Source organism: Leptonychotes weddellii, chromosome 13 (assembly GCF_054177405.1).
Source record: "Leptonychotes weddellii isolate Sample4059 chromosome 13, ASM5417740v2, whole genome shotgun sequence".
NCBI lineage: Eukaryota > Metazoa > Chordata > Mammalia > Carnivora > Phocidae > Leptonychotes > Leptonychotes weddellii.
In genome coordinates this window covers 73,338,339-73,363,733 of record NC_138381.1, presented here as the reverse complement: position 1 = coordinate 73,363,733, position 25,395 = coordinate 73,338,339, and the positions used below count along the sequence as shown (strand labels likewise).

General features: G+C 41.4%; 1 protein-coding gene across 3 annotated transcripts; it reads left to right on the top strand.

Moving 5' to 3' along the window:
• The first annotated feature begins 5,802 nt into the window (after positions 1-5,802).
• TRAFD1 (TRAF-type zinc finger domain containing 1) lies at positions 5,803-25,387 on the top strand. 3 transcript variants are annotated; one of them, XM_081802180.1, is made up of 10 exons: positions 5,803-5,979; positions 6,088-6,141; positions 8,098-8,503; positions 9,593-9,799; positions 19,407-19,483; positions 21,378-21,608; positions 22,799-22,919; positions 23,587-23,926; positions 24,173-24,245; positions 24,451-25,387. In XM_081802180.1, exons 1-10 carry the CDS (start codon positions 5,818-5,820, stop codon positions 24,508-24,510), a joined length of 1,731 nt encoding a protein of 576 aa, XP_081658306.1. In that variant the 5' UTR covers positions 5,803-5,817; the 3' UTR covers positions 24,511-25,387. The 3 variants fall into 3 exon arrangements, with proteins under 3 accessions (XP_081658306.1, XP_081658307.1, XP_081658308.1); XM_081802181.1 differs by lacking the exon at positions 9,593-9,799; XM_081802182.1 differs by lacking the exon at positions 23,587-23,926.
• The last annotated feature ends 8 nt before the right edge of the window (positions 25,388-25,395 follow it).

Here is a 25,395-nt window from a genome sequence, read left to right as displayed (position 1 = left end):
GAGGGAACACAAGCAGGGGGAGTGGGGGAGGGAGAAGCAGGCTTCCCACAGAGCAGGGAACCCGATGCGGGGCTCAATCCCAGGACCCTGGGATCATGACCTGAGCCAAAGGCAGACGCTTAATAACTGAGCCACCCAGGCGCCCCTCCTCGTCATACTTATTTAAAAAAAGATACAAAAACTATAATACAATGTTTGGATTAGATGCATGCTTTTGAAAATGTTTACAAAGATTTCCCTGTGTGGCTACAGTGGCTGTCTTGGGGGTGATTGGGGAGCAAGTTTAGTGAGGTTGGCTCTACATCTAGCAGTGACAGAGTAGTTCAACCAGATCCACTCAACTGTTTTTATAAAGGATTTTGCTGAAGGAATGTTCCACTGCTTTAAAAGTAAATAAATTAAAAAAAAGGTCTAGTTAAAGTCTTTCGGCAGTCCAGCTTAATCATTATCACTTCATGATTCCAGAACTGTTTGTGAAGACTTGGTGTCGTCTTGGATGTTAAGCTTTCTATTTTGGTGTGTTTAACTCACATGAGTGACAAGAAAGAGCAACTCTTTCTTGCTGAAATGAAACTTAGGATGCAGCTAATAATTTCCTGAGAGTTTGGTATTTTAGTGATATACAAGTGCTCTTAATGGAGAGCTAAAGAAAAAAGCAAAGCAGAACTGAATGTGCTATGTTTAACTTACCAAATTGTGGTAGAAGGGAAGAGATGTTGAAGAAGGAAGATACTTTAACTCAGATTGGTGGAAGATTTGAGCCAGATAACAATTTTTATTTTTTTATTGCCTTTTTCTTTTCACTCAGGCTTTCAGCAGAATTAGGATTTAATCAGAGCAACTGCTGGTTGCAATATTCTTTCCCTGACAGAATTAAGATTTCATTTCTGAGAGTGTCTTTTTTTTTTTAAAGTTTTTATTTATTAGAGAGAGAGGGAGAGCATGAGACAGGGGAGGGTCAGAGGGAGAAGCAGGCTCCCCACTGAGCAGGGAGCCTGATACGGGACTCGATCCCAGGACTCCAGGATCATGACCTGAGCCGAAGGCAGTCGCTCAACCGACTGAGCCACCCAGGTGCCCGTTTCTGAGGAGTGTCTTGCCTTATAGGGTATTTTTTTCTACTATACCACTATCACTTTCTGCCAATTTAAAAATATTTTAGCTTTGTTTGTGTTTTGTATGTGCTATTACTGATACAAAATAATCAGCAATGCAAATAATCACAAGAAAACACTGTGATTGTGTAAAAAAACAGACATTGGCAATGTCAATTAAGATACTCTTATCAGTTCGCCAATTTGAAGGAATCTCAAGGCCAGGACAATGTATAAATAACTATGCTAAGGGAGTTAAAAAAAAAAAAAGGGTAAGTTAATGGAAAGCTAATGAAAATAGGGTTATTCAGAGCCAAAGCAATTTATTTAAAAAAAAAAGATTAGCATGGAAAGGTGACTAAGCTGGCACAGACCTCCCATCTCAGTAGCCCTGTTTAAATTCCAGGTTTAAAATTTTTGTTTTTAGAGCCATATTTCTGTTGTTCCCCAAGAAAAGTTAAGGTAACTTTAAACGTGAGCTGCCGGGGTGCCAGGCTAGCTCAATTGGTAGAGCGTGCAACTCCTAACCTAAGGGTCGTGAGTTAAAGCCCCCTGTTGGGCATGAAGCCTATTTAAAAAAAATAATAAAATAAAACATAAGAAATTTGGGGCATCTGGCTGGCTCCGTCAGAGTGTCCAACTGTTGATCTCAGGGTCATGAGTTCAAGCCCCATTTTGGGCATGGAGCATACTTAAAAAATCTTTTTTTAAATTAAAAAAACATGAGTTGCCATTAGATCCACTGGGCCAGTAAAAGGAGTAGTTTGTTGTTATTGAAGATGTTCTTGCATGTCATCTCTCTTCTATGTGGGGAGAGTGTGGTTCTGGGGAATAGGACCTTCAATGTTAGAAGGTTTTGACTTACAGGGGTGCCTGGCTGGCTCAGTCAGAAGAGCACACGACTCTTGATCTGAGGGTCATGAGTTCAAGCCCCATGTTCGTTGTAGAGATTACTAAAAACAATTAAAAAAAAAACAAAAAACCAAAAAACTTTGACTTTTATTTTTGCATGTATTAATGAATTGATTTCTGGCTTGTTGCGTATAGCATTTAGAAGGCTACTGGGAATTTTTCTGGAAGCCTTGGCTTGCCTTTCAGTCATTTCTATCTAAAACGAGATTTCATCTTTAACTTGCTAGTCCCTCCTTGGGGCTTTTGGCAGTTTTATCTAGATATGGAGTTGTGTTTTCATTTATCTCATTTAAAACATCTTGATTTCATCTGTATGATAGGAAGCAGGTATATTGGTATTTTGTCTGGTTGGAATGTTTGGTGGGACTATCTTGGCAGCTAAATTTAAAAAGAAAACCAGTAGACAACTGTTTCATGTGTGTAATTGTTGCAAATATCTTTTTCTTTCAAGGTTTCTTTCAGAGTTTCCCAAGAGGTGAAAATGTATTATAGTAAATACTCTGGTCTTACCTAACAGCTGCTTTTGATTCTTACTGCTTTATGTTATGATTATGTGGTCCTTAATATTTTTTTGGTCTAATTCTAAAATTTTAGTGGCCTTGGGTGTATAGAATGTTCTATGTCAATAGGTTATCCTGACTAGCCCTGTAAAATAAAAACTATAGATATATTTTCTTGATTTTTGCCGTTAAAAGAAAATTATTGTAAAAATTATGAATCTCTGCTCCCTAAGCAGTAATTATTATAGGTTTAATTTTTTGTGGCATTTGTGCATATATGATTCACGATCATGATACAGCTCTACTTTCATTTTGTTGGTATACATTTACTGTAGCCACTCCTTTTTTTTTTTTTAAGATTTTATTTATTTGAGAGAGAGAGAATGAGAGAGAGCACATGAGAGGGGTTAGGGTCAGAGGGAGAAGCAGACTCCCTGCCGAGCAGGGAGCCCGATGCAGGACTAGATCCAGACACTCCAGGATCATGACCTGAGCCGAAGGCAGCCACTTAACCAACTGAGCCACCCAGGCGCCCGCCACTCACTTCTTTAAACATTTTTAATGATTTTCTTTTTTACTGTTTTATGACACTAATGAAAATTTTTATAATTCCAAGAGTGAGATTACCTGGTTAAAGACTGTATTATGGTCCTAGAAACACATTTTCAGCCTATTTTTAAGCAATGTACAATACCACTGGTAACGTATTAGAATACTAGTTTCACAACATCTTTAATAGAGGAATTTACTAATTTTGACTTTTGTTAATTTAATAGGTTTAGATCATAACTTTGATTTATAGCCCCTGTATATTTTAATATCCTTCATTAAAAAAATAAAACAGAATTAAAACTAATTTTAGCTGGTTTCCTCAGAAAGCTTGGAATTTTGGAGAAGTTAAATCTTTCAATACCGATAGTTTCCCTCTTTATCCAGTTGAGATTTCTTCCCATCTCATAGTTGATTGTTGTTCTGTGTCACCTTCCAGTTTTGCTATAAGAGCTTCCTTGATAGTTTCACCATTGGGTGGAAATGAATTTGCATTTCTTTGGTGTCTTGGTCTTTCAGACTGGGAGTGTGACTTAGCTGGAGGCACATCAGTCATCCTGCTTTGAAATGTTTTCTTTTTTTTTTTTTAAGATTTTATTTATGTATTTGACAGAGAGAGACACAGCGAGAGAGGGGACACAAGCAGGGGGAGTGGGAGAGGGAGAAGCAGGCTTCCTGCAGAGCAGGGAGCCCGATGCGGGGCTCGATCCCAGGACCCTGGGATCACGACCTGAGCCAAAGGCAGATGCTTAACGACTGAGCCACCCAGGCGCCCCTGTAATGTTTCTTACACTATATATGAAGATTAAAACTATAAAAGAGAAATAAGCTATCTACAATTTAGTGTGGTTATTGGAGAGTTCCTTTTCATTTTTTTTTAAGATTTTATTTATTTGAGAGAGCGAGAGAGAGAAGGAGAGAGAGCACAAGCAGGGGGAGTGCCAGAGGGAGAGGGAGAAGCAGGGAGCCCCATGGGGGGGCTTAATCCCAGGACTATGAGATCATGACCTGAGCCAAAGGCAGATGCTTAACTGACTGAGCCACCCAGGCGCCCCAAGGAAGAGAATTCCGTAGTACTTAGCTTTGTAGGCTAAATAGGATGTTTAAAGATTTGTGTAATTATCTGTATTTATTCTGTTCAGTATTTTATTTTTCAGAAATTTTATTCTAGGTGACATACTTATAGACTCCTTTATTTTTAATCTAGATTCAAATAATTAACATGTAGCGTATTATTAGTTTCAGAGGTAGAGGTTAGTGATTCATCAGTCTTATATAATACCCAGTGCTCATTACAACACGTGCCCTCCTTAATGTCCACTCCAGCTCCCCATCCCCCTCCCCTCCAGCAACCCTCAGTTTGTTTCCTATGATTAAGAGTCTCTTATGGTTTGTCTCCCTCTCTGATTTTGTCTTGTTTTATTTGCCCTTTCTTCCCCTATGATGCTCTGTTTTGTTTCTTAAATTCCACGTAGGAGTTAGATCATATGATAATTGCCTTTCCTGATTGACTTATTTCGCTTAGCATAATATCCTCTAGTTCTATCCATATCATTGGAAATGGCAAGATTTCATTTTTCGATGGCTGAATAGGATTCCACTGTATATATATACCACATCTTCTTTATCCATTCTTTTTTTTTTTTTTTTTTTTAAGTAATCTCTACACCCAGCATGGGGCTTGAACTCAAAAACCCCAGGACCAAGTCACAAGCTCTACTGACTGAGCCAGCCAGGCACCCCTAGACACATTCCTTATTTTTTTTCTTTCTTTCTTTCTTTTCTTTTTTCTTCCTTTCCTTTCCTTTCCTTCCCTTCCCCTTTCAGTTAAGTAGGCTCCACACCCGATGTGGGGCTTGAACTCAATATGTTGAAATCAGGCATCGCATGCTTTACCAACTGAGCCAGCCAGGTATCCCTAGACAGTCTTTAAATGCAATCTTTAGCTAGACTAAAATGGGAGTTTTCTATTGGTCATATCCAAATGACTGAAAGTAAAGACTTCAAATGTGCCTCTAGTTTAAGTGTACATGAAACACTCTTGTTAAATTTAAATGATCTTACTCTTTCATTTAAGATTGTCATTTTCTTCCCTTTTCTGTAACTTAGAGATGATCTTGAATTGGATCCCTTAAAGAGAATGGCAAAAAGTGAGTGAGGAGACAGGATTGGGGGAAGGGACTCAGGACTTCATTTTTATACAGTTCTGCAGTGAAGTTTATACCAACGTTCCTGACTAGTATCTAACCTGCTTTGAAAGGCATGTGGGACGTAAGGGAGACAGTTTTCTGTTCCCCACTGAGTATCCCAATGCTGGCATCTGCTCTTTTTGGTTTGACTTTTAGTGGAATAAAATCTAATAAGGTTAAACCTACCTGAGACCCGGAGTGAAAATAATTGGTAGGCTGTTTTGTTTTGTTTTGTTTTGTTTTGTTTTTAAACAATCCTGGAGTGTATCATTGTGTTTTGGGTCATGGATGGTTTTAGAAAAGCCTAGTTCATTTCTTGGCATCTGACTTCATGTTGCTGGTTGTGATTAGCGCTGACATCTAGAAGTGAGGCTGAGTTTGTAGAGGTAGTACATAGCACTGATAACTCATTGTTGCACAGACGACTCAAAACCTTTGGGAGTTAATCCTTGAAAAGCAGGGGTAGTAATCATAAGAGTTTGCAGACTAGATTTACTAAGGAGAAGTAATAGAGACTAAAGATCAGAAAAGCCAGATTTTCATGTAATATCACTGTGCATAGATTAGTCAGTAATGCTTGCCTTTCCCTTTGTTTCTAGCAAAAAAGAAATTCCTGTGTTTAATTTTACCATCCATGAGATCCACTGTCAAAGGAACATTGGTATGTGTCCTATCTGCAAGGAACCATTTCCCAAATCTGACATGGAGGGTCACATGGCTACAGAACATTGTCAGGTAAACCACCAAGTACTCAAATGTTCATAACTGTATTATACTTGCTATTTTGCAATAGCAAGTGATTATGTTATCACAAAGCCAATTTATTGTCACTTCTTGCCATAGGTGACCTGCAAATGTAATAAGAAGTTGGAGAAGAGGCAGTTAAAGAAGCATGAGGTTAGTTTCCCTGTACCATGAAGAGCATGAGTTACCATGGAGCTAATATTACTGAGATGACTCAGTTACATGCGGAGCAGAAAACCAGTCTGGTTGAGTCTTGGTTCTCTACCAGCTCCACAAACACTGTCTCTCAGAGTGTAGTGTTATTTAAGGCTTTGACTTTTTGCTGCCAGATTCAGCTGCATGGCTGTTGTGCCCCATGTTCAGGTCTCAGAGCCTTTCTCTCTGGAACTGAGTCTATCATTTCTGCTGGGGTTTAGCTGGCAGCCTCAGTGAATGCCAAACCAGGCTCGGGCTTGCTCTTTAGTACAGAGCCTGCCTAACATCTTGTAATTTCCTTTTGACTTCTTGATCACTTGGGTAACATGGTATTTACACCCGAAGGAATTCCTCAGAGTGCACTTGGTATCATTTGGTCCATAGTTGAAATAAAACTGGCCATAGTTGAATAAACATTGTTTTTGTGAACAAGCATATTAATTCACAAGTTAAAAAAAATCCCCTGTTTAGTTGGTCATGTAGTGTGATTACATATGTAAAAATTTACCAAGGTATGCCCTTAATATTTGTACACTTTTATTCTATGTACCTAAAATGACAATTTATAATTTTAAAAGGTAATTCATAGTCATTGTAGAAAAATAGTTACCTGCTGCATAAAACAACCTCCAGTCAGCTGTCCTGTCTTCATTCTCTCCCCTCCAGCTATTTCTAGGGGTAACATGGTAATATATCAATCATTATAAACGTACAAGTACAAAGTATTTCCTTACATTCCTGCAAGTTAGACCAAGATAGTGGTAGACCAGAGATTAACTAAAGAGGTTTTTTTTCAATTTTCTTAAAAAAAAAAGTTTTTACTTTATTTGGTGCTCTGGTGAGTTATTAGCACTTTTTAGGGTGGTTAACATAGTACTTAACTATGTTACCTGGTATGTGCCAGAAATATTTTGCTCTTGGCTGTTGAGTACTTTTTTTTTGGCTGTTGTAAGTTTCAATCAGTGGAATTTTTCTAATAAAATCTTCCTGAATCAGTATTATAGCTACATGGTATATAATTTTAAAATCACAAAAGCATATATGTAAAAATTGTCTCTGTCTCTTCCATTCCTGTTCCTAGGTTCTCTTTAATCATTTTCTTGTGCTTTCTACAAGAGATATTTCATGCATACACAAATAATGCTAAAAATGTTTAAAGTAACATTTAGAATAGAACTTGGGTTTAATTTGTATGAAAAGAAATTTTTGTTCTTTGGCACAGTGGTTGTAAAGTGTCTAAACTTTTGAAGTGATGTTACATTGAAGTTCTGAGTTTCAGTTCCGAAGTTTGGAATGTGTATATCAGAGTAACATATGCCTTTATATCTTTTTAATTTTTTGATGTTTTAGTTACAATTTCAAAATATGCTTTATAAAAGTTTTGTCCTTCATCTGCTGAGTGTTTATACTCTTGGGGTCATCTTTGTTGGTAATTCCTGGTTTACTTGGTCAATTTAAAACCAGTGCTGTATACAAATGTGCAGATTAGAAAAATCAGTGTCTTTCTAAAGGACAGCCTCTTTTCCTCATTACCAGGTACTTAAGATAGATTGGAGTAGTAAGGGGAAATTGGGCTGGTGGAGCTTTGGCAAACATCTGAATTGCTCTACTTTTGCTATTTGCTCCTGGGCTTTTCTGGCTGGTTTTGGGTTACTTTGTAATGGGTGCACAAAATGATGATAGGGTAGCTGAGTGAGTAGATTCCTTCTAAGAGTTTCTTTCCCTTTGTAGAATCTCGTGACAGGGACAAAGAGGGAAGCTGTGACTCCTGAATGCATAGAAAAGCATGGCAGGCAAAGCTAGGTTTGGAAAAGAATATTGAAGTAAATAAGTATGTTTGGCTTTCCTTTCCTGTATTAAAACATAGCCTCTCTTAGATTGGCCTATTAACTGCCTTATTACTCTGTGTTGCAGGAGACTGAGTGTCCTCTACGGCTTGCCCTTTGCCAGCACTGTGATTTGGAACTTTCTGTTCTCAAACTGAAGGACCATGAAGATTACTGTGGTGCCCGGACGGAGTTATGTGGCAATTGTGGGCGCAATGTCCTGGTGAAAGATCTGAAGACTCATCCTGAAGTTTGTGGAAGAGATGGGGAGGAAAAGAGAGATGAGGTTGCCATGCCTCCTAATGCATATGATGAGTCCTGGGGTCAAGATGGCATCTGGATTGCATCCCAGCTCCTCAGGCAAATTGAGGCTCTGGACCCACCTGTGAGGCTACCCCGAAGACCCCTGAGAGCCTTTGAATCAGATCTTTTCCATAATAGAACTACCAACCAAAGGAACATGACAGCCCAGTTTCCAATTCAGAATAATCTATGTGAGTTGTGTTTGGATTAGAAAACTGGAATGGTATAAAAATCTCAGGGCAAATGGGAACAGGAATTTGGGGGCAAATAGATCTTAATAATAGAAACCTGATTGTAGTTAGGTAACATTAGGAAGACTACCTAACTTTCCTATAGATTGGAAATAACAGAACCTTTTGCTGTTGGATTACTATTGGATTATAGCTAGTGTTGATGACGATGACAGTGACAGTTCTGTTAATAGCTAATATTTACTGAGTATACAGTATGTGCTTCAGGCATTTGTAAAGTGCTTAATATTACTAAATGATTTAGTTCTCAGTCATTCTTAGGTAAGTGGTAGAGCTGGGACTTGAATTCAGGCAGTCTGACTCCATGCTTCAAACTATTCTGCTATAGTGCAGAAATACATGAAAAATGTTTAGCACAGTGCTTGTCTCATAGTTACAGCTCAATAATTTTGGGTATTAATAAAACAATTAGAACAATAATGGAACCTTTTATCACAGCAGACTTAATGTTTGGAGTCCTGTGAGAACAGGAAGGCTAGGCTTTGTTCCTGCACTAATGCCTGTAAACCTTGAATATTTGCTAAGCATGGGGGGACTTGAGGTAGCAACATCTCTAATTTTTTTTTTTAAGATGTATTTATTTATTTTATTTTATTTTATTTATTTTTTTTTAAAGATTTTATTTATTTATTTGAGAGAGAGAAAGAGCACATGAGAGGGGGGAGGGTCAGAGGGAGAAGCAGACCCCCTGCTGAGCAAGGAGCCCGATATGGGACTCGATCCCGGGACTCCAGGATCATGACCTGAGCCGAAAGCAGTCGCCCAACCAACTGAGCCACCCAGGCGCCCAAGATGTATTTATTTATTTTAGAGAGAGCGTGGGTGCGCACAAGTGGGACGGGCAGAAGGAGAGAGGGAATCTCAAGCAGACTCCGCCCTGAGTGCGGAGCTCAACACGGGGCTCGATCTCATGACCCTAAGTTCAGAAACTGAGCCAAAATCAAGAGTCAGACGCTTAACTGACTGTACTACCCAGGCACCCCTCTAATGTATCTTGAGTACTGATTTTTTATTTATTTTTTCTTCCAGTGGAAGAACAAGAAAGGCAGGAAAGGAATAGAACCCGACAACCCCCAAAAGAGGGTGGTGAAGATAGTGCAAACTTGGACTTCATGTTGGCCCTAAGTCTGCAAAATGAAGGGCAGGCCCGCAGTGTGGCAGAGCAGGACTTCTGGAGGGCTGTATGTGGTGCAGACCAGTCCCTTGAAGGTTCCAATGCTCTGAATGACATGAAGGGTAGGTTTGTTTATTCTGTACTAGCCTCTGTCTCTACAGGTTTTTTAATTCTTACACTATGTAATTTATATAAAATTGAGAGTTTTTCATGAGATAAGATTTACCGTTTTTGTTTTGCTTTTCCCAACTTTTTATTCTTTAAAACTGTCAGAATAGTACAGTGAATGTCTATATACCCCTTGTTTATATTTACCAGTTTTAGTATTTTCTATTTATTTTAAATATTTTTATTTCTACCCCTGAACCATTTGAGAGTAAGTTGCAGACGTAACATTTTATCCCTAAATACTTTAGCATGTATCTTAAGAACAAAGGTATTGTATATAAACATATCACTCTAAGGAAATTTAACAAAAGTTCCCTACTTATATATAATATTCTTATTTATACAATAAATATCCTTACTTATTTTGTTTTTAAGATCCAGGATTACACATTGTGTTTAGTTCTTTTTAGGTTAATTTAGTTTAGGCCCTTTCACCACCCCCCCCCCTTTTTTTTCCTTTTAGTACATTGGTACTTTTGAAGAGTCCAGGACAGTTGTTTTTCAGAATATTTCTTTCTCAATTTAGATTTGTCTGATTGTTTTCTCATGTTTAGATTCAAGTTACACAGTTGTGGCAGAATTCCTACATTGGTGATGTTGTGTCCTTCTCAAGAAGTCAGTTTATCCTATTATTCATTAAAATGAGATCTATCAGATACCTCCATTATATGGGTAGCTTTTCCCTTTATAATACCTAGATTCAGGTTGTTATTTTGAGATTGTGGAAGAATGAGATATTTACACAACCTTTTATTTAGCAGTTTTTTGTATTCACTAATGTTTCTTGCTTGAATCAGGTATAACTGGTGATTGTACAATGGTGATTTTTCTGTTTTTATCCTTTGTTCTAAATTAGTTATTATTCTATTTTTTTTTTTTTTTTTAAAGATTTTATTTATTTGAGAGCGAGCATGAGAGGGAGGAGGGTCAGAGGGAGAAGCAGACTCCCCGCCGAGCAGGGAGCCCGATGCGGGACTCGATCCCGGGACTCCAGGATCATGACCTGAGCCGAAGGCAGTCGCTTAACCGACTGAGCCACCCAGGCGCCCTTAAATTAGTTATTATTCTATAAAGAACTTGGCTCTCCTCCCTACCTCATTTAAAAACAAATCTGGGGAGCCTGGCTGGCTCAGTCTCTGTGACTCTTGATCTCAGGGTCATGAGTTGGAGCCACATGTTGAGTGTAGAAATTACTAAAAACCAAATAAATAAAAAGAAATAAAAACAATTTTTTTCTTTTTTTTTTTTAGTATTATCGGACTCATGGATTAAAACTAGGTTTTTATTTTTCTTATTTTTAAAGATTTTATTTATTTATTTGACAGAGAGAGAGAGACAGCAAGAGAGGGAACAAAGCAGGGGGAGTAGGAGAGGGAGAAGTAGGCTTCCTGCTGAGCAGGGAGCCCAATGTGGGGCTCGATCCCAGGACTCCGGGATCATGACCTAAGCCGAAGGCAGGCGCTTAACCACTGAGCCACCCAGGCGCCCCTAAAAACTAGGTTTTTAAAAATAAAAAGTTGGATTGTGTTCAGTGAACCACTCCTTTGGGTCTCTTGTTTGGAGAACAGTATATTTGAGGGATGCATGTCATACATATTTAAAATGCTGGAGGGGCACCTGGTTGCTCAGTCGGTTAAGTGTCTGCTTTCAGCTTGGGTCATGATCTCAGGGTCCCGGGATCAAGCCCCAGTCCTGCTCAGTGGGGAGCCTGCTTCTCCCCACCCCCCACCTTCCCCTGGGCTCATGCTCCCTTTCTCTCTCTCAAATAAATAACTAAATAAAATCTTAAAAAAAATAAAATAAAATGCTGGAGTTGTAATAGGTTTTGGGGACCTAAACTTAAGCAGCTATCAGCTATGAGTTTTCTTTCTTTCTTCTTTTTTTTTAAAGATTTTATTTATTTGAGAGAGAATGAGAGCGAGCACGAGCAGTGGGGAAGGACAGAGAGAGAGGGAGAAGCAGACTCCCCGATGAGCAGGGAGCCCTATGCGCGACTTTCTCCCAGGACCCTGGGTTCATGACCTGAGCTGAAGGCAGACGCTTAACTGACTGAGCCACCCAGGTGCCCCATCTATGAGTTTTCTTTATGTCACTATGTGCATAACGACTCCAAGAACAGTAGGATAATTCTTAACATTTTATTGATTTAGATAAAATAGGAATTGGTCCTGGTTAAAAGAGGTAAATGGTAGTGTTTAATAGAAACTTGGATAGGTAATAGCATTTTGCTTTTTAAAAAATGTATTTTTAAATACTTTTAAAAATGTATTTTCTTAATTATAAGTTATATTAATGTGAAAAATAGCAAATATATATGTAAAATTTTTGTTTTTTTAAGACAGTGTGGGAGGAGCAGACGGAGAGGGAGAGAATTTTTTTTTTTTATTAACATATAATGTATTATTTGTTTCAGAGGTACAGGTCTGTGAGTCATCAGTCTTACACAATTCACAGTGCTCACCGTAGCACATACCCTCCCCAGTGTCCATCACCCAGCCATCCCATCCCTCCCACCCCCGTCCACTCCTGCAACCTTCAGTTTGTTTCCTTATGTTTTGTCTTGTTTCATTTTTTCCTCTCTTCCCCTATAATGCTCCGCTTTGTTTCTCAAATTCCACATATCAGTGGGAGCATATGATAATTGTCTTTGACTTATTTCACTTAGCATAATACCCTCTAGTTCCATCCACATCGTTGCAAATGACAAGATTTCATTTTTTTTTTTTAAAGATTTTATTTATTTTTATTTGACACAGAGAGAGAGAGAGGGAGAGAGAGAGCACAAGCAGGGGGAGCGGCAGGCAGAGGCAGAGGGAGAAGCAGGCTGCCTGCTGAGCAAGGAGCCCGATGCGGGGCTCGATCCCAGGACCCTGGGATCATGACCTGAGCCGACTGAGCCACCCAGGCGCCCCAAGATTTCATTTTTTGATGGCTGCATAATATTCTATTGTATATATATATACCACATCTTCTTTATCCATTCACCTGTTGACATCTCAGCTCTTTCCATAGTTTGGCTATTGTGGACATTGCTGCTATAAACATTGGGGTGTACGTGCCCCTTCAGATCACTACATTTGTATCTTTGGGGTAAATACCCAATAGTGCAATTGCTGGGTCGTAGGGTAGCTCTATTTTCAACTTTCTGAGGAATCTCTCCATACTGTTTTCCAGAGTGGCTGCACCAGCTTGCATTCCCACCAACAGTGTCGGAGGGTTGAGAGGGAGAGAATCTTAAGCAGGTCCCACCTAGTGCAGGACCTGATGAGGGGCTCAATCTCACAACCCTGAGATCATGACCTGAGCCGAAACCAGGAGTTGGATGCTTAACCAGCTGGCGCCCCAAATGTTTTGTTTCTATGATCTCTAGACTGTGGCTGGTTAACATGTAAATTCAAAGGCTAAATAAGGGGTGAGTCTGTGGCTCCTTAGAGGGTTATGTCCCTATCAGTTGAAAAAACACTGTTTTAGGCTGTATTTTCTTTTTTTTTCCTTTTTATTTATTTATTTATTTTTTAAAAGATTTTATTTATTTGACAGAGAGAGAGAGACCGAGTGAGAGGGAACACAAGCAGGGGGAGTGGGAGAGGGAGAAGCAGGCTTCCCGCAGAGCAGGGAGCCCGACGCGGGGCTAGATCCCAGGATCCTGGGATCATGACCTGAGCCGAAGGCAGACACTTAATAACTGAGCCACCCAGGCACCCCAGGCTGTATTTTTTTCCTTAAGAAAATGCTTTTTGTGTTGTAGAGGGGTTTTTTTTTTTTTAATTGAAGTATAGTTGACATATTAAGTTAGTTTCATTTGTACAACATAGTGATGCAACAATTATGTACATTATGAGATGCTTACCACAATAAATATATTACAGTGTTATTAACTGTATTCCCTGAGCTGTACTTTCCATCCCCTTGAGTAGAGGATATTTAAAAACAATTTGCAGGGCCCCTGGGTGGCTCACTTGGTTAAGTTTGCCTTTGGCTTGGGTCATGGTCCCAGGGTCCTGGGATTGAGCCCCATGTTGGGCTTCCTGCTCATCAGGGGGGTCTGCTTCTCCCTCTCCCTCTCCTGCTCCCCCTGCTTGTGCTCTCTTGCTCACTCTCAAATAAATAAAATCTTCAAAAAAAAAATTGCATCTGTAATAAAAATGATTGTGTAGGAATTAAATAGGTGAGTTTCATGTAAATTATGTCCCAATAAATCTGTTAAAGAAAAAAGAGGTAAAAATCATGAAAAAAAAATTTAAGATTGTGAAAGAGTGTAAAAGGAAGCATAAGTCTCCTCCTCACCCACTGATAAGTCTCCTGGTTCTCCCCAGAGGTTACCACTTTCAGCAGGTAATTAGGTAATCTTATATTTTTTTGCACAGAAAAGGATGTGAATATGTACTATGATGAGATTGTTTAAAAGCTGGTTCTATTAAACTTCCTGCATTTTGGGGAGCAGAACAAGGCTTGTCAATGTAATGTTTGGCTTTGAATTCTTCTCCATTTCTAAGTTTGGTAACCCTTTATGAAATATTGACAGATTGTCTCCCTTATTACCTTTGATCTGTTTTTTTACCTAATAGTTGCTGCTTCTTTCCCTTAGGAAAATGCACTAGTCCCAAAGAAAGCATTTCCAAAGTCTGAGCATCATTTTTTAATGTGAGTCTCCTTATCACCCTTTCAGACTTGATTTTCATGGTGCTAAAGAAAGTAAAATGCAGTAGCATAGTAGTGACAGGTGAAGACTGAGTTCAGTGTAGTTTCCTTTATTTTCTCCTTTCTTGATCATATCTTAAATTGTTTTATTGACTTTTGTTTGCTTGTTTCATTCCATTTTTCCTCTCTACCGGTTTGGAATTTATATTCTTTGCCTCTGTTCTTGTGATGGTTGCCCAGGAAATTTCAACATCTTTATTTAATTTAACAAAGAATAAAATTAATCAACCTTATCACATTTATCCCAATTAGTACAGTACTTTTAGAATTAAGATCTTCTCTTTATAATTTAAAAACTACTATATGTGGTAAGTTAGTGTTCTCTCGTTTTCTTTTTAGCACCATGTTATAGATACTTCTTGTTTTATATACTCATTGTATTTATTTTATTTATTACGTGTTTACCATTTTCTTTGCTCACCCATTCTTCCTTGTTTCCCAGAACTTCCTTCTAGGATAAATTTCTTCCTAAGGTATATTCTTTGGAAATTCTGTTGAAAGTGTCGGTTGATTGTAAATTCTCTATTTTTGTTTGTCTGAAATCTTATTTTTTCTTGTAGTAGTTTCTCTGTCACACAGTTCAAGATTGCCAATTATTTTGTCTTAGTTCTTTGAAGATATTTTGGCTTCTGTTGTTGGCTGTAGAGATGTCATCTGTTAGTGTTGTTATTTCTCTGTAGGTACTTTGTCTTTTCTTTCTGGCTCATTTTAAGATCTTTTTGTCTTTGAGTTCTGCAGTTTCCTGATGATTGTCTCTGGCTTTAAATTTCTTTGGATTTGCTGGCTTTCCTGATTTGTAAATTTAGTATTTTCATCTATATGGAAAATTGTCATCTGTTGTTTCTTTGATTATTGCTTGTCTTCCTTTTTTTTTCTTTAAGATTTTATTTATTAGAGAGAGAGAGAATGGGGAGGGGCAGGGAGGGACAGAGGGAGAGAGAGAGAGCAGCTGATTCCCTGCTGAGCAGGGAGCCTGGCACAGGGCTCAATTCTAGGACCCTGAGATCATGACCTGAGCCGAAGGCAGACGCTTAACCAACGGAGCCACCCAGGTGCCCTTGTCTTCCATTCTTTGTAGTCTTTTTCTTTTTTTTTTTTTTTAAGATTTTATTTATTTATTTGAGAGAGTGCGAGTGGGCGCGAGTGGGCACGAGTGCAAGTGGGGGGTGGGGGAGAGTAGAGGGAGAGAGAATCTCAAGCAGACTCCCCACTGAGCACCGAGCCTGATGCGGGGCTTGATCTCAATCCTGAGATTCGGACCTGAGCCAAAATCAAGAGTCTAATGCTTAACTACTGAGCCACCCAGGCTCTCCTACATGTGTTAGATTTTGCTCTATCCTCTGTTTCTTATATTTTCCATTTCTTTGTCCTCTGGGGTGCATTCTGGGTAATTTCTTAAATGTCTACTTTCTAATCTATTGTTCAATATGTCCATTGAGGTTTTCACTTCAGTGATTAATATAGTTTTCATTTATTTGAGTTGTATTTGATTGTTTTTTCTTCAGTGTGTGCCTCATCATGTTTTAAATAATTTTTTTTTTTTTTTTTTAAGATTTATTTATTTCAGAGAGAGAGAGTGTGAGAAAGAGAGAACACCGGTAGGGGGAGGGCAGGGGGAGAGGGAGAAGCCGACTCCCAGCTGAGCAGGGAACCAGATGTGGGGCTTGATCCCAGGACTCTGAGATAATGACCTGAGCCGAAGGCAGACGCTTTAACTGACTGAGCCACCCAGGCACCCCTTAAATAATCCTTTATAGGAGCGCCTGGGTGGCTCAGTTGGTTAAGTGTCCGACTATTGGTTTGGGCTCTGGTCATGATCTCATGGGTTGTGAGATTGAGCCCTGTATGGGCTCCATGCTCAGGAGGGAGTCTGCTTGAAGATTCTCTCCCTCTGCCCCTGCTCATGTGCTTGTGTGCACTCTCTCTTTCAAATAAATGTTTTGTTTTTTTTTTTTAAGATTTTATCAGAGAAAGAGAGAGAGGGCACAAGCAGGGGGAGTGGCAGGCAGAGGGAAGAGCAGGCTCCCTGCTGAGCAAGGAGCCCAATGTGGGACTTGATCCCAGGACTCTGGGATCATGACCTGATCTTACAAAAGGCTTTTTTTTTTTTTTTTTTTTTTAAATCTGGGGTAGTCCTATTCCAATTCCTTTTTAAACACGTCTTTAAACATTTTAGATATACTTATTTTTCTGTAGTGTCTGAAAATATACCTAAAGTCTCTTTTGCTATTTGTTTCTGCTGACTGTCATGGTGGCTTGCTGCCTCCTGCATGTGTGGGTTTTTTTTGTTGTTGTTTGTTTTTTATTTTTTTTAGTATTATTATTATTTTTTTTTAAAGATTTTATTTATTTATTTGACAGAGAGAGACACAGCGAGAGAGGGAACACAAGCAGGGGGAGTGAGAGAGGGAGAAGCAGGCTTCCCGCTGAGCAGGGAGCCCGATGTGGGGCTCGATCCCAGGACCCTGGGATCCTGACCTGAGCTGAAGGCAGATGCTTAACGACTGAGCCACCCAGGCGTCCCTTTTTTTAGTATTATTTGAGAGAGAGGGTGCATGTGAGCATGAGGGGGGAGGAGGGGCGGAGGGGAAGAGGAAGAGAAGCAGATTCCCTGCTGAGCAAGGAGCCTGATGCAAGACTCGATTCTAGGACCCTGAGATCATGACCTGAGCTGAAGGCACATGCTTAACTGACTGAGCCACCCAGGCACCCCTGTTTTTAATTTTTTAAAAAGATTTATTTATTTTAGAGAGAGAGCATGCAAGTGGGGGGAGGGGCGGAAAGGGGGAGTAGTGTGAGAGACTGACTCCCAAGCAGACTTTGTGCTGAGCTGAGAGCTGAACTCAGGGCTTGATCCCGTGACCCAGGAGGTCATGACCTGAGCCAAAACCAAGAGTCAGATACCCAACCTACTGAGCCACCCACATGCCCGCTCTGTGTGTGTTTTTCTTTTTTTTTTTTTTTTTTAAAGATTTTATTTATTTATTTGACAGAGAGAGACACAGCGAGAGAGGGAACACAAGCAGGGGGAGTGGGAGAGGGAGAAGCAGGCTTCCCGCGGAGCAGGGAGCCCGATGCGGGGCTCGATCCCAGGACCCCGTGATCATGACCTGAGCCGAAGGCAGACGCTTAACGACTGAGCCACCCAGGCGCCCTTCTGTGTGTGTTTTAACATTAAACTTCCTAACGTGTTCCTCAGAGTATTTTATATATGCTTCTTGTAGGTGCCTAGGGATACTACTGACTGGGATAATTTTATTTATTTTTTTATTTTTTAAAAGATTTATTTAAGAGAGAGAGCGGGGGGGCTGTGGAGGAGGGGCAGAGGGAGAAAGAATCTTTTTTTTTTTTTTAAGATTTTATTTATTTATTTGACAGAGAGAGACACAGCGAGAGAGGGAACACAAGCAGGGGGAGTGGGAGAGGGAGAAGCAGGCTTCCCACTGAGCAGGGAGCCCGATGCGGGGCTCGATCCCAGGACCCTGGGATCATGACCTGAGCCGAAGGCAGACGCTTAACGACTGAGCCACCCAGGCGCCCCGGAAGAAAGAATCTTAAGCAGACACTTGCTGGGTGCTGAGCTTGATGTGGGGCTCAATTTCACGACCCTGAGATCGTGCACGACCCTGAGATTGTGCATGACTTGAGCTGAAATCAAGAGTCAGATGCCCAACAGACTGCACTGTACCACCCAGGTGCCCCTGGGATAGTTTTAAATTGAATTTTTGGTTGGCTTGGACTTTTAAAAATTATAAACGTGAATGTATGTAAAAACAAATGTAGATTCTAGACTCAAACCCACGTAAAGGCCAAACTAATTACTGTTCCTTGGTAAAGACTTTTTTGTCCTACCCAGAGTGAAGACCTAGGTAGGCAGGTTTTCTTAACTCTTCTCATTGTTCACCCTCCAGTTGTTCAGCAGTCTTATTGAGGCTGTTGTGTTTGAGGAATCCTGGATTTAAAACTAATCTTACTTATTTGCTCTCGTAAATTACTTTTGTTGTGTATCATTCTTGGTATTTTGTACTGGAGAGTTTTTAAGGATATCTGTCTACCAGTCATAAGTGAGCCTCAACTTCTTGATCGGTAAAATGAGGGTAATGTAGGATCTCCTTTATAAGTCTTCTCTGGGGATAGAAATAATGCACAGAAGCTTTTATTTTATTTATTTATTTTTTTTAAGATTTTTATTTATTTATTGAGAGAGATAGTGATAGAGAGAGAGCATGAGAGGGGGAGAGTCAGAGGGAGAGGCAGACTCCCCGCTGAGCAGGGAGCCCGATGCGGGACTCGATCCCGGGACTCCAGGATCACGACCCGAGCCGAAGGCAGTCGCTTAACCAACTGAGCCACCCAGGCGCCCCTTATTTTTTTTTTTTTAAAGATTTTATTTACTTGACAGAGACACAGTGAGAGAGGGAACACAAGCAGGGGGAGTGGGAGAGGGAGAAGCAGGCTCCCCGCAGAGCAGGGAGCCTGATGCGGGACTCAATCCCAGGACCCCGGGATCATGACCTGAGTCGAAGGCAGTCGCTTAACCAACTGAGCCACCCAGGCGCCCGCACAGAAGCTTTTAGATTAGTGCCTGGGGTTAGTACGCATTTACATTCTTCCTTAGAGTAATGGGTAAACTGCTACTTTACTCTTGCTCAGGAAATGGTGACAAGTAAATCTCTTTTTCCATACTGGAAGTTTTTTCCTTAGGATTTGTCTTAGATGGCTCCTCTTGGAGGATTTACAGTCCCACAAATTGCTACATCTAAGAAAAGTCAAAGGAAGTCAGACTTTTATATAAAACCTTACAAGGGGGGTAAAGTTTGTTTCTGTTCATTGAGTCTGACTGTATGGCCTGATACCTAGGTGCAGCTGACCGGACCATGTTGCCTTGTGAATTTTGTGAGGAGCTCTACCCAGAGGAACTTCTGATAGACCATCAGGTGTGTTTTAATTACTTGAGGAATGTGTGCAGGCCATAGTTGGTGTTGTAGGCCACATGAGATCTTGAGCCAACTTTTTTTTCTTTTAAGATTTTATTTATTTGACAGAGAGAGAGATAGCAAGAGAGGGAACACAAGCAGGGGGAGTGGGAGAGGGAGAAACAGGCTTCCCGCCAAGCAGGGAGCCTGATGCGGGGCTTGATCCCAGGACCCTGGAACCATGACCTGAGCCAAAGGCAGTTGCTTAACCAACTGAGCCACCCAAGTGCCCCTTGAGCTAACTATTTTTATATACCTGTGGCAGGAGGTAGCCACTGTGTTTCTTTTTTTTTTTTTTTTAAGATTTTATTTATTTATTTGACAGAGAGAGAACACAAGTAGGCGGAGTGGCAGGCAGAGAGAGAGGGAGAAGCAGGCTCCCCACTGAGCAGGGAGCCCGATGTGGGGCTCGATCCCAGGATCCTGGGATCATGACCTGAGCCGAAAGCAGACGCTTAACCGACTGAGCCACCCAGGCGCCCCGCCACTGTGTTTCTTACCATGGTGTGACGGACCTAAGGGTATGAGAACTCAGCTTTGTTCCCTCTTGGAAAAAAGTAATCGTTCATTCCAGCAGGCCCGGTTGCTCTCTCCATACTATGGTGACTAGTGTACATCTCCACCGCCCATCTTAATCTGGTGTCATCTCATGCCCCATTTTGATTTATTGGAGGTGTACTGAAGTCCTTGAAGTTCCCTGGAAGGGTTAAGGATCTTTTTTGCACTTCACTTTTTTTTTTTTTTTTAAGATTTTATTTATTCATAAGAGACAGGCAGAGGGAGAAGCAGGCTCCCCGCTAAGCAGGGAGTCTCATGCGGGACTCGATCCCAGGTCTCTGAGATCATGACCTGAGCCGAAGGCAGACGCTTAACCATCTGAGCCACCCAGGTGCCCTGCACTTTACTTTTTCTTCTGCAAGATGTGTGGTTATCCACCCCTGCTTCCTCAACACCCAACAACATCCTTACTTGTAGACTTTGTTCTGACATAACTTTCAGGAAACCGTCCTGAGGGATCTTATGAAGACAAGGTCAGAGGTCCCACCTGTGTCCTCAGTAGTCCTGTGCCCACTTCTCTTTTAGCCTGTCACCCCATGGTGTGGTCTCCTGATCTCCTGTTGGTCTGCACCACTAGGCTGAGTTCCTTGAGAAGATTCTGTGTTTTCCTAGCTACTGAATCTCTCAATACCTGGTATATGAAAGGTGTCCTATGCTTTTTGAATGATTGAAAGTTCATGAGCTATTTAGAAATGATAAGAGAGAATAGCCTTTGTGTTTGAGGATTACGTGGTGGAGGGAACCACTTTTTCCCCTTGGTTTGGCCTCATCTGGCATTTCCATAACTATTAAGTAATCCCTGTGCTCTGGGTGGAACATATATTCCCCCCATAAGTGGAATAATATAGTGTTTGAATACATCTACTTTTTGGTTTGGGAAGAGCATAAGAAAACCTATTAATAGGGACAACAGCCTCTTTTACTTAATGGCTGTGGGAAGAATCTTGAATCTTCTCAATTTAAAAAGAAGAATCACAGGGGCTCCTGTCTGGCTTAGTTGGTAGAGCATGTGACTCTTGATCTCAGGGTTATAAGTTCTATCCCCACATTGGGTGAGATTACTTAAAAAATAAAATCTTTAAAAAAGAAAAAATAGTAATAACCACATGAACACAGTAAAAACAATGTAGAATGGTACAGAAATGTTTAAGAGTGTTCCATCTGTGTTTGCCATAACCCTTTTTAGTCTCTCTCCCCATTATTAAGAATTAACATTTGTGACTTTCAGACAGTGTTTTAGGAATGTAGTGTTTTCCTTAACGCCTCTTTTTTTTTTAACCTGTGTTTTTTGAGACAGACAAGCTGTAATCCTTCCTGTGCCTTACCTTCACTCAGTATGGGCAGTACTTCCCCCAAAGGGGTGGAGGATCCTGATGTCATCTTCCAAAAGTTTTTGCAGCAGGCTACGAGTAACCAGTTAGACTCTTTGATGGGCCTGAGTAATTCACCCCCTGTGGAGGATAGCATCATCATCCCATGTGAATTCTGTGGGGTACAGCTGGAGGAGGAGGTGCTGTTCCATCACCAGGTAGAAGTCCCCAGAGGACCTGTCTACTTCACTCTGAATGAACCTAGGCTTTCAGAACTGAGAATGCTTCTTTAGCTTTTAAGTTGCATGCATACCTGACCTGGCTACTGGCCGTGCCCTGTTCTGTGAACTATCTGAGGTATACACTGCCTCAGGCTTTTAGACTTTCTCTGCCTCTGTCAATTAAAACCATAATGTCATTAGCTGGGGACCCAGGACTCCATTTAAGCAGGCATCTAGGACCTGTCAGAAGGACTTGTTTTTATTTTTATCATTTTAGAGGGTGGGAGAACACATGTAGAAGGGGAGGGGAGGAGGAGCAGAAAGAGAATCTTAAGCAGGCTCCACCCTCAGCTTAGAGCCCCAAATAGGGCTCGATCTCACAACCCTGAGATCATGACCTGAGCCGAAACCAAGAGTTAGCACTTAACTGACTGAACCACCCAGACACCTCCTTGCCAAAAGGATTTTGATGAGAATTTCCCTGAGGTCACTGACAAACGTTTTATTTTTGACCAGGTAGGTTCTTCCTGTTGTGGAGGCACTGAGTCTTGTATTCCTGGCTTTACCTTTGTAGATAGGTTCTGTCCCCTCACTAGGGATATCTATAAATGAAGGAGTTAAGACTAGGCAGTCTGAAGCTCTTTTTTAGGTTTGCAGTCTAGGATTCCAACCTGTTGGTAAAAAAATACATTTTCTGCCTAGTCTTGTTTGTTATTAGGAGCTAATGCTGAGGGTTTGTTCAGGGTCTTTTCTGTAGTTGATCCCATATAGCTCTTGCTAGAGCATCACACATTTCATTTCTGTAAGAAAGACTTCTGCTTTTGGATCAAGCAGTAGACAAGTAACTGCTTGTTGTCTCAGGGGAGACTGTGAAATAAGCAACCATGCAAATGTTCTGTGATCAAAGTATTGACATGCTTTTCTGGGTTCTTAAGACCAGCCCTTCCTTTATCCTGGCACAATCAGAGTGCTTCTTTCAGTGCTTTAGGTGCTAATGGGAATGATTGTGCCATTCCATATGTTTTTCCTCTTAGTCCCAGGCCCTTCCTGACAGTAGTTGTCAAAGTCATGTCTGTCTCCTCCCTCCCCCCATTAGGTCTGTTTACCCAGCCTGCTATTCCTTTCTTTCATAGTTATTCATAGGAATAACTCAATCCTGAGGAACTAATTCTGGTTTTTCTTGTTAGGACCAGTGTGACCAACGCCCAGCCACAGCAAACAACCATGTGACAGAGGGGATTCCTAGACAGGATTTCCAGCCTCCAGAGACCTCACCAGAGCTGCCCAAGAGGCGTGTCAGACACCAGGGTATTAGCCAGGGCTGAGCCAAGGCCACAGGTCTGCTGCTGGCTCAGGCCTGCTTACCACTTCTCATCTGCTACTCTAACATGGGGGTTACCTGAATTCTGAATTACCAAGCACAGTAGGATCTCATTGGGGACTCTTATGTGGCTAGTTGTGGTCCCATGTTAGACTAAGCTGTCTGGAGTGTATTATAGGGTAATGGCTTTGGGGACAGCCGTGAGACCTACTTGTCAGTGCTTATTCAGCTGCAGGTCTCCTATCTGTGCAGTTAGTGGATAATTTGGAGATAATTTTCAGACCTTACTATGTCTGCCCTGAGTCCCTGCTTCTAGTTGAACTATGTTAAGGGTACTCCTATTTATTAGTAATATTATTTAGAAGCCTCATGAGTAGGCAGATAAGCTGTTTTTGAAACCTAACCACTACAAAGCCAATTAGAAACTGTTTTTCGAGATTTGCTGGTACACCATTGTAGAATACTCAGGAGACTGTATTTGAGGACTCAGGTAGTAAGTGTGGACAAGGTGTTCCCAACCAACCTTGTTCTAGAGATGTGGGTTTCAACAGCAAGGCAGTCTTTTACCCAGAATCCTATTATTCCTGCCCCAGATCCAGCACTAATAGCAAGAGCAGGCTTTTCCCTAAAGGTGGTGCTTTTTTCTCTTCTCAGGAGACTTGTCTTCTGGTTATATGGATGATATCAAGCAGGAAACGGCTAAAGGGACCACCTACCCTCTTCCCCCCAGCAGACCCATTAACAATATGACAGCAACTTGTAACCGACTGTCAACATCCACATCAGGCCCCAGAACTGGGTGCCAGCCTAGCCCTCCTCGCATATTGAAGCTCAACAACTTAGACAGCCAGGATGGCCGGGCACGCAATCGAAACAGCCATAACGCAGCCATGGCCACTGGACACGTTCCAGTGATTCACCCAGTGCGAAATCTCTACCCTGAAAACCTTGTACCCACCTTCCCCCGTGGGCCTTCAGGGAGGTACAGTGTAAGGTAAGAATCAGTAGCCAGGAGTGGAGCTTGGGAGTAGCTCAGGAGAACATGGTGGCAGTATGGACTTTGCGTGTATTGCGACCTGATCCCAAAACATTCTTTTGCTTTCTTTGGATTTTTCATTGTTCATTTGTTTTGTCTGCTGGTGGAAAGTTGCTTTTGTCTGGTTCCAGCAGTTTCTGTTCTGAGTTTCTGACCTTTGTTCAGAAATATCTCAGGAACTAGTTTCCAATCCTTCTCTTTCAGTGGTAGGAGTGAAGGTGGCAGGAACTCGCGGGTCACCTCCACAGCCACCAGCTACCGAAACAGAACTGCAAAGGTAATTGGGGATCCAGCCAATGATGGCTCAGTGAGGACTCATAATTGGGTGGGACTGGTATGGTTCTTGGAGTCCAAAGAGGTGGGCATCAGGCAGTGGATGAGGTTTCCATCGAAGTTTGACATTTATTTTTAGGGCTCTAAAGGAGGACGACTGCTTTTTCACTTCCTCCTTTCTACTTTGTTTGTGTTCTCTTGTTCAACAGGCAAAACCCCCCAAGCAACAGGGAGCTGGGGATGCAGAGGAGGAAGAGGAGGAGGAGTAATGGTGTCACAGAGAACCTGCGCAGTTGTTCCATCTTTTCTGCACAGCAGCACTTGCTGCGGTTCAGGCTCCACCTCTTGGGCTCTGTGGGCAGGGGAGATTTTACAGATTTTAACTTTTTGTAGGTTATGGCCATTTTGTGTCTTTTGAGATTGTGCTGTGGGAGTTTGAGGGTTTGGGGGAGGGTTAGCAGGGAGGCTGTTGAGAAATGTTTCATCTTTAGCTGCTGCCTTTTGGCTGCGCAGAAATACAAATTATGGCCTCTCAGCCCACCAGGGCTCCATCTTTTGACATACTGTTGCCACTGCTTCTTGGTGCTGTGTAGTCCTGGTGGAAAGAGGAGAGAGGGTTCTGGAAACCTGGTACTCACCAGTGAAGTGATTCTCTTCTCTGCTGGGGCCTCACTTTGGGAACTTTTAGGTACCCTCTCCTGTGTACTGTCCCTCCCCACTGTAGAATTTGGGCCTGTGGTGTGTATGGAGGCACTCTGGTAAAGTGTTCAGGCCAGTTGCAGTATATGTTAGGAACAAGGCTTTGGAGATGAGTTGAGCTAGAGGTGAGTGCACTAGAGGCTTTGTTTAAATCTGCTTCTTTGGCATTTGGTGTAACTGTTTCTGGTGGGGAGCACGGCTCCTTTGTCTTTACTGTCTTCTGATGGAGAAGGCTGGGGCCTCCCTGTTGCCGCCAGAGCCATGCTGGGCTCTGCCTGGATCAGGACTGAGGCCTGAGCTCCATGGCTTGCCCTGAAAACCAAGTATCAGAGCCCCCATCCCCTCTTTTTATTTTACTACTACTACTACTACTACTAGTACTACTACTACTACTATTATTATTATTAACATACTTGTAACAGAAATAAAGTTTGTACTTGGAGTTCAGCTGAGTC